Source organism: Copadichromis virginalis, linkage group LG18, assembly GCF_057382275.1.
Source record: "Copadichromis virginalis isolate Kocher_CV1m ecotype Utaka linkage group LG18, C_Virginalis_male_GT1.1, whole genome shotgun sequence".
NCBI lineage: Eukaryota > Metazoa > Chordata > Actinopteri > Cichliformes > Cichlidae > Copadichromis > Copadichromis virginalis.
The window spans coordinates 29,218,572-29,229,798 of NC_140635.1; the positions used below are offsets into that span (position 1 = coordinate 29,218,572).

Genomic DNA, 11,227 nt, shown 5'->3' on the forward strand with positions numbered 1-11,227 from the left:
CTTCAGTGTCTGTACTCACAGTAGGTCGTGCTGGCCACTGCTCAGATGCTTGTCTCAGGAAGGGGGGCCCATCCATCCACCGGATAGGTTTTGACAGCTCACGTAATGGTTTTCCCCGGGTGATGTCATCTGCTGGGTTCAAAGCCGAGGGGACATACCTCCAGCTGGCAGCCTCAGTCAGCTCCCACTCTTGCCACCGCTGGAGTAACTCGCCCTCGATGGGATCATCCCAGTTCCTGTCGTTCTGCCACAGACATTGAACAATAACCTTTGCCCGGGTCGTGAAGGGGATGATGAAGCCCAGTGGGTCGTATTGAGAGGCGAGGATGCTGTAGATATTTCTCATGGTTGACTCCTGAGGAACCACTGGCTGACATCTGTAGGCGATCTGGTCTGTGGAACAGTGCCATGCCAAGCCTAAGGTTGGTTCTTGGGGATCTGGTTGGTGTTCAGTCAACCACAGCTCGCAGGTAGGGGACTTTGCTTCAGAGGGGAGATGAGCAATGGCCTCTGGGTAGTTACTGGCCCACTGTCTGATTTCGAAACCACCAGTAGATAGCAACTCACTGATGTTATCGACAAGTGGTCGTGCCTGCAAAGCAAAGGGCAAAGATTGCAAACAGTTATCGACATAAAATGAGCGCAGCACTGAGTCTAGTACTTGTTCATTGCCATCTTTATGATCCTGCACATGGCGCTGAAGTGCATACGTGGCACAACAGGGGCTGCATGTGGTTCCAAAGGGCAGGACACACCACTCATAAATGTCCGGGCTTCGATCTCTTTCCATATCTCTCCACACGAATCTCAGCAGGGGCCGGTCATGCGGAAGAAGCCGCACCTGATGGAACATACCTCGTATGTCCCCACTCACAGCAACAGGGTGCTCCCTAAATCTCAGCAGGACACCTATTAAGGATGGACCGAGAGTTGGACCTGGTAGCAGCTGATCGTTAAGGCAGTCTTGCCTGTATTGGAAGGAACAGTTGAAAACTATCCTAGGCTTATTGTTATGATGCACAATATGATGGGGAATGAACCAGGATTCATTTGTGCGGTTTGCCTCTTCAGGAGTGAGTTTTCTTACATAACCTGCTTGTTCCAGTTTGTGTATTTCTGCATTGTACACAGCCGCTAGATCAGGATCTTTAATCAGGCGCTTCTCGGTGGACCAAAGGAGAGCCATCACTGCGTCATGGTCAGTTCGTAGTTTAGTGGAGTCTCTGCGGCGGAGCAGAGGAGTAGCATAACGAGCTACTCCATTCACCTGTACACGTTCTGTGGTTTTCTGCAGTAACTCCAGTGCCTCTTTGTCTTGTTTAGAGCGAGTTACCTCTTTCTCTGATCGAAAGGGGAGCACATCTAACTGCCACAGCTTCTCAACGTTCTGTCTTAGCGCTTGAGAAGGAGATGGTAACAGGGATGTGTGCAGACATGAAGCTTCAGTAGGTAGATGTAGAAAGGTAGCCGGTCCCTGGATGGCCCAACCGAGGTTAGTGTTGACAGCAACAGGGCTGCCTAGTGGACCGACTTTGACAGGTGACAGAGGGGTGATGAGCTGGACATTATCTGAGCCTATAAGAAGCATAGGCTGCACATCCTTAAATGCTTTGATGGGAACGTCGGCCAGATGTGGATATCTCTGACGGAGTATGTCCACTGGACAGGATTGTTTTGCCAGATTAAGTTCTTTAGCAGTGAAGACACGTCTGATGTGATGTTTGATTTGGGGAGAGCTGGGTGCGCTTAGTTCAAAGGAAACAGATGCGCCTTGTAACTGTGACACCTCCTGCCTGATGGTTCGTAGTTTGAGGGACTCCTCTGTGATATTCAATTGCAGGTAATAAACCGCTGCAGATAGAACAATAGTCTGATCCATCGTCAAGAATGGCGTAGGTGGACAGAGATCGCTCATTATTGTGGAGGGTAACTGGGACCACTTTAAGCATGACTCTGCCTGAATGAGTGACTTGGTCCAAATACACCATGCTGGAGGCTGTACTCAATGTCAGGATACTCTTGTTTGAGCTGGAGGCAGCTTCATGAAGGATCTGCAGGTGTTGTTCTCCGCAGGTGGCACAAGGTTTCTTCAGATTGCAACTGTCAGGCTGGTGACTCCGACCACATCTCCAGCATCTCTTATTGTCATTAATCCATGTAATAATCTGTGTAGTACTCAGCTTACTGAAGTCAGAACAGGAACTCAAGTAATGTTCTGTACTGCTACAGAAGGGGCAGTAGGGCTTAAATTTCTCTCTTTTCTTCCCTTTCATCGGTTCTTTACTGTCAGTAGGGGCTGAAGTGGTATTAGCCGTCGGTGTTGTAGGCTTGTCAGTGCCATAGTAGACTGATGAGGATGTCTTTAATGGTCGGGATGACTTGTCTCTACGATCTGAGCGGGGTTTATCAGATATGTAGCTTTCTGTAGCCCTTCGTGATATCTGTATGGCCTGTGACTTCCTCTCTAACCACTGTGCAAAGTCAGGGAGAGTATAGGTGTTAGCTGAGTCACTCTGCAAGATGCCCTTTGCAAGACAATATTCAGCAAAACTGTCTTGATAGGAGAAGGGGAGTTTACTCAAAAGCCTGTCCACATGGGAACCACACTCTAGTTCGCTCTTAGCAGCTCCTTCCATGGAGTTTAGTAGTCCCACCAAACTACTAACTGATAGAGCAAAGTCTTCAAACCCCTGTGCATCTCCAGCTTTCACTGTGGGAGCTCTCAAAATGTTGTTAATTTCACCTTGGACTAATTGGCGTGGTTGTCCATAGCGCTGCTGTAGAGCCTGCATTGCTTTACTGAAGGGCGTAGTGTCATGCACATACCTCTTTGCAAGCTGAAACGCAGGAGGAAACTTTAGATGATCCAGAAGTACTTGGAATTTGTAATCCTCAGACAGGTGTGGGTGTGGTCCCAAAACTCCATCCAGACCTTTCTTCAGTAGCAGAAAATCACTCTCTTTTCCTGTGGTGAAGCGGATCAGGTTGGGTTTAGGGATGCCATAAGAAGAGGAAATAGCCATCTCCATCAAGTTCGGTCTCTGAGAGGAAAGCAGAGACGAGGAGTGTTGTGGGCTGCTCTGAATTACATCATGCTGTGAACTGACAGGTGGAGGTGCAGCTGGAGCAGGATGCCGATAGGTATACTGTGAGCTAACAGCAGGTGGCAGCACTTGTGTAACGTATGGCTGACTGAGAGGTGGGCCTGAAGTCCAAGGCGGATAGCCTGGAGAGGGCATGCCAGGCGGCAGCGGGACAGGGTACTGCATAGTGCCAGGGATACTAAACTGAGCAGCACTGTGTGGCACAGACCACTGTGGGGTTGATGACTGCCAATTCAGGTCTCTTTGCTGATACCAGGGAGGATGTTGCTGTTCTGTTGCTGTAAATGCAGACCGGTGTACCACTGGTGTTGGCTGAGCAGCTGATGGCATAGAAGAGTGGACGTATGGTAAATGGTAAATGGCCTGCATTTGTATAGCGCTTTTCTAGTCCATAGGACCCCAAAGCGCTTTACACTACATTCAGTCATTCACCCATTCACACACACATTCACACACTGGCGATGGCAAGCTACATTGTAGCCACAGCTGCCCTGGGGCGCACTGACAGAGGCGAGGCTGCCGGACACAGGCGCCACCGGGCCCTCTGACCACCACCAGTAGGCAAACACGGGGTTAGTATCTTGCCCAAGGATATTTGGCATGCAGCCAGGATGCAGCCTGGGATCGAACCACCGACCTTCTGATTAGTGGCTGACCTGCTCTGCCACCTGAGCTACAGCCACCCCATGGAGGGGACTGAGGAATAGGTCGGTTAACAGGGAGAGTAGGAGCTGTTAACTGTAATATTTGAGGGTTATCAACTTGATGAGCTGTGGAAGGGGAGGTCTGCTGTACAGTATGAGACTGAGGGCCAGGTATTACTGGAGATATGGGGGGGGTGTTTTCTAGTCCGCCCATAGGAGGAGCTTGTGTAGGATTATTATCCACAGTTAGTAAAGGCATACTATGGCTCCGGGCCTGGGTTTGTAACTGTACTTGGGGGGTTCTTTGGCCAAAGTTCAAAGACACTTGTATAGCGCTCTGTATCTCCCTCATCTGCTCCTGTACCTGGGTAACACACTGCTCCATCCTCCTTATTCTCTCCATCTCTGGTGAGCCATCGATGCCAGCGGTTTGGTGTATTGGAGTAGCTGCATTAGTGTTCGGTGGAACTGGGTTAGTCGGCTGTGGGGGATAGGTCCAGATGAAGTCATCCAGATATCTTGGAGCCCTATGTGGTCTCCTTTGCCGGGCACCTTGTTGTTCTTCATCATATCGGGATGCAGCCATGTTAGGAAATGCTGTAATTAATCCGGCTCGAAGGACCACTTGAACTGGACATGTGTGTGCTTAATAGACTGGCAAATTACAGCAGGATTTTCCTATCCTCGGTCAGAAGGCACAGGTGACTTATATGATGAAAAAGAGGGTCCACAGCAATGATAATTAGGGTTCCTTTAATCCAAACATCTCCAGAAGTGAATTCGTGTGAGTATATGTATGTGTGGTTCTGTAAAAATAACAGAAATTACAATTAGCAAACAATTAAGTCAACCAAACTGGTCTAAATAATACAGAAAGGGTTGAACAGAAATGACTAAATACCACCCCCTGGCGGACACAAATGGGCTGCTGCACAGGGATAGACTCCATCTTTACTTTGGGCAGCTCAGTTCACAAGGGTAGCGCCATTTTGGTCAAATCAGCGCGAATATACATTGCCTCGTGGCTACACGAACAGCTGGAAAACTCTACTAAGCATCACCCAATGTACATAGCTAAATATATGATAAGTTACAACCATAGAACAAACAAATACAAGGCACTTACTTATCATTCACGCACACGCACTACACATGTTCAGTACAACAGCCCAGCTCCATCAGCGCTATCACGGTGAACCAGCGCAAACACCAACAAAGGATGGGAGGAATGTACCATCTTAGCAGTGGTTAGAGGGGGTCCGTGGAACAGTCTATATACACAAATCACAGGGGTTTTATACATTGCGTGTGTGTGTTACCGTGCTGACATGAAGACACTTGGACAGGCTCGGATAAAAGGGGGGTACAACTCAGCTGTAAACTCGCCAGCAGAGGGAAAGTTTCTATAATGGCGCCATCGGTTTGCAGGAGGTTCAGGAAGTCTTTGCATTTATCTTCTCCTTTATTCATGATCTTATCCACGAGCTCATTGACGTGTGTCTCCGCATTTGCGTTGCTGATGCTTTTAAGATTGTTGTATTCCCGGTGAGTGATCAGCTTATTCTCATAAACTTTGTTGAGAATTAGCCTGTGGTCTCCGGACAGAATCTCATGAATGGCTGTTTTATTGCTCCTTATTGCATTTTGGGCCAACATGCTGAATCTGCGCAAAGGAAAGAGTCAGAGGTGATCCTAAACACTACTGTCTATGAGACGGAAGTGGTTTATTACAGCTTACTATCGTAATAATAGCTGCACATTATATTACATAAAACGTAATTCTCTTACGGTGAAATGTATGGTTGTAGTTGTGTGTCTTATTTTGAAAGAACTATTTACGCGTTACCATAGCGACCAGAGAGCGTTAAGAAGCAGAGAGGAGGATGTCACTGTCATTGTTGCTGGCGCACAGCTCAAGTCACGTTTATTATTATATTTACAAAATACCACAGTTTCTTTTTTTTATTCTTTTTTTGTATTTATCCGCGACACCTTAAAGGTCGTTCCCTGAAAATATTGTCTGACATTAAAGTGGTCTGTGGTGCAAAAAGGTTGGGGACTCCTGCTGTACAGTACAGAATGCGTTTAGCTTGTCGAATTTACATAAATCTTCGATCGCTAGCAGTGTAACTCTGAAGTGCTGTACTGTATGTTTGTAAGTTTTCTCACAAACAAACACTACAATGCCGACGAAACGTTTTGCACCCTCAAATGCACCTTCATGTTTCATTCCATAATACTGGACTTATGTTTCTACGAAGGTTTGAACTCTAAGAGTGTTTAAACAAAAGAGAAAAGTGTGAAAATGTTCGTTCCTGTCTGAGAAAAGTCTATAAAGCATGTAGTGAGGGGTTTTACAGTCTTAACATCTATAATAATCGTAAAAAATAAAGTTGGCTACTTCACGGATTTCACCTACCGCGGGTTATTTTTTGAACGTAACACCAGCGATAAACGAGGGGCTGCTGTATTATTAATAGTAGTGTCTGGGACATCTAATTGATTAACATCAACATTGATTATTATGCACTATTATTTTTGTTCAAGGAGAGCAAAAAATATAAAACTCTCTCTCAGCTTGTTTGTTGCCAAAAATGGCTACTTTTTGTGTATGTTCACAAAATGCTATAAAATGTATATTTCTTAAAACATTTATCTACTTTTACCGATGTGACTCTTTAAAATAGCACCAGTCCTTTTCATCAAAATCAAAATTGTATCTAAATTTTTTACTCTTTATAGCCAGTTAGGTTATATATTACCATTAACTTTTCAGATAAAACGGTGATAAAGTCCTAATGTTTTCATGAAACTTCCTTTTTATCCCCATCTGAGCATCGGGGAAAAGGCTGTCTTGCAATTGTTGAGGTCACTAGTGTGTGCCCCATTTCTTCCGGGATCACTCTCTTTATAGGTTTTAGTGGACTCCTAGTACTGCGAAGTGGTTTCATGGTACAAAGGGATTGTATTCCAAGATCTGGGAGACTGTAGAAATGAGCAGTGATGCCCTTCCTACCATCTTTCCAGAAAAATAAGTGATCTGGAAGCTGTTAGGCTTACTTACAGCAGCAGCACTTTCTGCACCTGCATAAACTCCAGGACACATTTACTAACGGTGTTTGTTGCTGTATGTGCTGCAGCTTTGAATTTGTTAATAATATATATTTTGTTAATATTTTGGCTATGGTGTCTTGTTTTGAAATGTACAAGAGTAAAAGTATTTTTAGCAGGTGCTTCAAAGCTAAGTTTGACTGGGAAACTCAAAGCTCAATAGGCTGCATCAACAGAAATTCACTGCAGCCTATGTAATATTTCATGCGTCATAATTTATTCTACTCTATCTTGCAAATACATATTTGTGTGGCAATGTCATGCACAACACACACAACTATTAGATCCTTAAGATCAAACCCGTGTCATTCTTTTGGTCCACTGCAGTGCAGTAGTCAAAAAAAAGAATAAGTGAAGTGTCCACAGATGGCCAGGATAGAGCCCAGAGTGTTAATGTTTAAAATGTATAAAAATATTATTGATTGCAATTCTTTACTGTTAATATCAACAATAAGCTTTTTATTTTGAAATTACAAGTTAAAAAAAATGCTGTTACATTTACATTTAATGCTGTTACACTGTAATCCTTTATTATAAGTATGGACACAGAATAAAGTGAACAACATTTTGAAATAAGTTTAATTGGAATTTTGTACTACGCAAAAAACAAAACAAAAAAACAACAACAACAACATATTAAACAAACAAACAAACACAGCCAGTGCCTTCATTTGTCCATTACATGTCAAACATAGCACTGACCCTTAGTCCCTGCTCATCAGCACATGCTTTCAAAAAGAGCTCCATGTCCTCTGCAAACTGAAAAACAAAGAGGAACAAGTCCCTTGCTCCAGTGTCTTCTTCCTCTGACATGTCTATTAAGACCCTCTGCTGGTCCCCTTGATTTAAGGACAGATATTTGGGCATTGTTACATGTCCACGGAAAAGTGCCTTATTTTGGACAACCCACTGCACAGCAGGACGCAGATCTTCAACAACTGCTGGCTCCTGTGTCAGGCAAATGGGGATGAAAACATAGTTATTTCTCTGTTGCAGAACAGTTTTTTAACAGTTATTCAAATTTCACTAACCATGTAATTACACTACTGTTTAAAGTGAATACTGACCTGACTGACTTCCTGGAACTTGCGCTTTTTCAGTCTGAAAATGGGCACGTGTTGTCCTTCAAGCACAGCTTTGGCTTCCTCTCTCCAGTGTGCAAATAGCTTGCCAGAGCTACGAAGAGTAAGGCCACAGTGAGGGCATGTCATTTTCATGGACTTTCCATCAGCTGCAGTTTTATTGAACACAGAGGGTAGAGCCAATGAATGTTCTAACTATAGCTGTCGAAATTAACGCGTTAATTGCGATAATTAAATTTTGGAATAAATTACGTTAGAATATTTAACTATTTAGCGCAACACGCAGATAAGTCGCTCCCATAATTCCACTTGATTTGTTTACCGCGCCACTGAAAATGGAGAAGCAGGAACAGGATGGCCTTCTGGATGGGGAATTTAAATACAAGAAGAACATAGATGGGACAATAAACAAACGCGTTGTAATTTGCACTCACTGTAGTAAAGAGTTTCAATTTCACCGTTCAAATTCGACCTTAAAATACCACCTGAATGCCAAACACGCATTTGTCGGGGCAGCAGCTTCACCCGGCCTGCGTCAGACCACTCTTAGTGAACACAGGCCACTCGGTAAGTCTTCTTTGGACAAACTGACCGACAATATAGCCAAATGGATAGCAAAGGACTGTAGACCGCTAAGCATTGTGGAGGACAAGGGCTTTGCGGATGTTTTAAAGGTTGCATCTCAGGACGCGTCCTACAAGCCCCCAGCGAGAAGCACAATAACAATTCGAATCCACGAACTGTATGAAACGGAGAAATAGAAAAAAGAAGAGGCTTTAGTTCACACAGAATGCGTGGCTCTGACAGGAGACCACTGGACATCATTGAGTAATGACAATTACCTGGGAGTTACTGCGCATTTAATCACTGCAGCCTGGGGTCTGACATCCTTTGCGCTGACTATAATGAAAACGGAAGAGCGGCACTTTGCGGAGGTTTGTGCAGAGCAGTTCCAGACTGTGGAGAATTGAGGAGAAGGTGACAACAGTAGGCACGGACAGTGCGCGCAATATGATCGCCGCGGCTCGCATCATGCCATTCAATCACATGCCGTGTACCGCGCACATTCTACAGAGATGCATCACAGTGAGTCTCGCAGACAGTGGCTTTGTCACTGCGCTGGCCAAATGCCGCAAAATTGTTGGCCATTTTAAGCACAGCCCAGCAAACACAGCAGAGCTGAACGCAGAGCAGGTGTCACTGGGGCGCAAGCAGGAGCCGTTGGCCCAGGACGTGCCTACACGCTGGAACTCCACGCTGGAGATGGTGAAGCGCTTTATCCGCAACCAAACTGCAGTAACCGCGACTCTGGATAAACAAAAGCATAAACTTGTCCTCCTGACGCCTCCAGAGTGGGACAAACTCCAGAGACTGGAGACACTTCTAGAGCCCTGCAGGTGAGCCTGTCATTGTGACCATAATTGTAGGTTTAGATTAAATGTATCAAACATACATCTTAAATCAGTTTTGTTATTATGAAAATGTCTTATTTAAAAAATAAATGAAATCAAATATTTTATTAATATTACCTAGTATTAAAAAGCTTTTTTTAATTTGCTGTCTTATCTCTCTGTGTGTGTGTGTGTGTGTGTGTGTGTGTGTGTGTGTGTGTGTGTGTGTGTGTGTGTGTGTGTGTGTATTCCACTGCCACTGCAGATATATGACTGAACTGCTGGGAGGAGAGGCCTACGTCTCCTGCTCTGTAGTTCTACCAGCCTTCTGCCACCTGCGCCGTGTCATGGAAGTAACTGATGAGGACCCTGCATATGTGGTGAGGTTTAAAGAGAAGTTTAAGGAAGACCTTGCTTCCCGCCAGGAACATACCAACTATGCATGGCTCCAGATCGCAACTGCACTGGACCCACGTTTTAAAGACCTACGCAGTGTGCCCAAGACTGACAGAGAAGCAGTGTGGACCACACTGGCAGGCATGCTGCATGAAGACTCTCCTAGAAGATCACACACTGCAGAAGAAGGTCCAGCCAAGAAGAGGCTGAGCCTGCTGCAGATGGACTCTGACTCTGAGTCAGAGGAGGAGGTACAGCAGGACAGAGCCATACAGTGCTACAGAGCAGAGCCCTGCACTGCCTTAGAGGACTGTCCCTTACAGTGGTGGGCAGCTTATGCAGGAGCCCACAGCCAGCTGGCCCGCCTTGCTCGCAGATACCTGGCCACTCCTGCCTCCACAGTGCCCTGTGAGAGGCTGTTCTCTGTAGCAGGGCACATTGTGAACAAGAAGAGGTCTGCTCTGCACTCAGAGAACGTGGACAAGTTGGTTTGTCTCAGCAACTGGCTGAAGGATGAGTAGACCAGAGGACCGTGTGTTTAGAGCTTGTTCTATGGTTGAATGTGATTTAAACAATACTTTTCACTGTTGTTCATATTTTTTTGCACTAATCTACCTTACCCAAAAGGATGATTGGAGATTTTTTCTATTTTGCCTGTTGAATTAGGCCTATGTTCTGTGAACTTGAAGATGTATATGGATAAAACAATGTGCTAGATTTAAACGGGTGGAAAACATTCAGTAAAAATCCCTCACAATTATTTGAAGCCCTGTTCTGCTTGTACTGCTTGTACTCACAATTCATAATAAATAAAACAAACAAGTGTGTTAAAAACCACTATCTGTCCCGATTTTTACACATATATACACATATATTTCGAGTTGCGATTAATCAATTTTTAGGCTGTGATTAATTCGCTTCCAGCACAACACCCAGCCTACGTCAGACCACGCTGAGTGAACGCAGGCCACTCAGCGTGGTCTTAGCATTAAATAACACTAACAAGTGTGTAAAAATCCGCTATCTGTCCGTATGTTTGCACACATTTTGGTCATATTTCGAGTTGCGATTAATCACAGCCTAAAAATTAATTAATCATGATTAATCTGATTAAAAATTTTAATCATTTGACAGCCCTAATAAATTATAATATGAAAACTAAAAGAACATGCATATTCTCTGTCATATGGACCTGCATGAATAAACTTTCTGAATCCTTTATCTTCCACTACTGAAAATATTTGTGGATGATTACTATACCTTTCTAATGTGACGTTGTTGTCCCTGGCTCTCTCTCCCTCTGGCTCTATTCCTGTGTTACTTGAGTGTAACTACCGCCCCTCCCCCCTCTGCCCAGCGTAAAGCACAAGGCTCACGTGCACAGTAAAGCGGAAAAAAAGTGCGAGAGAGAGGGTGAGAGAAGGGGGGAAAAAAACCCACGTGACGGCTCGCGATAAGGAGCCGGCTCGCGTCGTTCACGTCAAAGAATCGGCTCTAAG

General features: G+C 44.8%; 1 protein-coding gene across 1 annotated transcript; it reads left to right on the forward strand.

Annotated features, from left to right (window-relative positions):
* The first annotated feature begins 8,926 nt into the window (after positions 1–8,926).
* LOC146688209 (E3 SUMO-protein ligase ZBED1-like) lies at positions 8,927–10,249 on the forward strand. The gene is made up of 2 exons (XM_085440422.1): positions 8,927–9,338; positions 9,598–10,249. Exons 1-2 carry the CDS (start codon positions 8,953–8,955, stop codon positions 10,247–10,249), a joined length of 1,038 nt encoding a protein of 345 aa, XP_085296548.1. The 5' UTR covers positions 8,927–8,952.
* Positions 10,250–11,227: the final 978 nt, after the last annotated feature.

Bases quoted from the DNA above. Each gene is read 5' to 3' on its own strand.
- LOC146688209 (XM_085440422.1), top strand. From the start codon at position 8,953: ATGATCGCCGCGGCTCGCATCATGCCATTCAATCACATGCCGTGTACC. The intron at 9,339-9,597 runs GTGAGCCTGTCA...CTGCCACTGCAG, and splicing joins ACACTTCTAGAGCCCTGCAG to ATATATGACTGAACTGCTGG.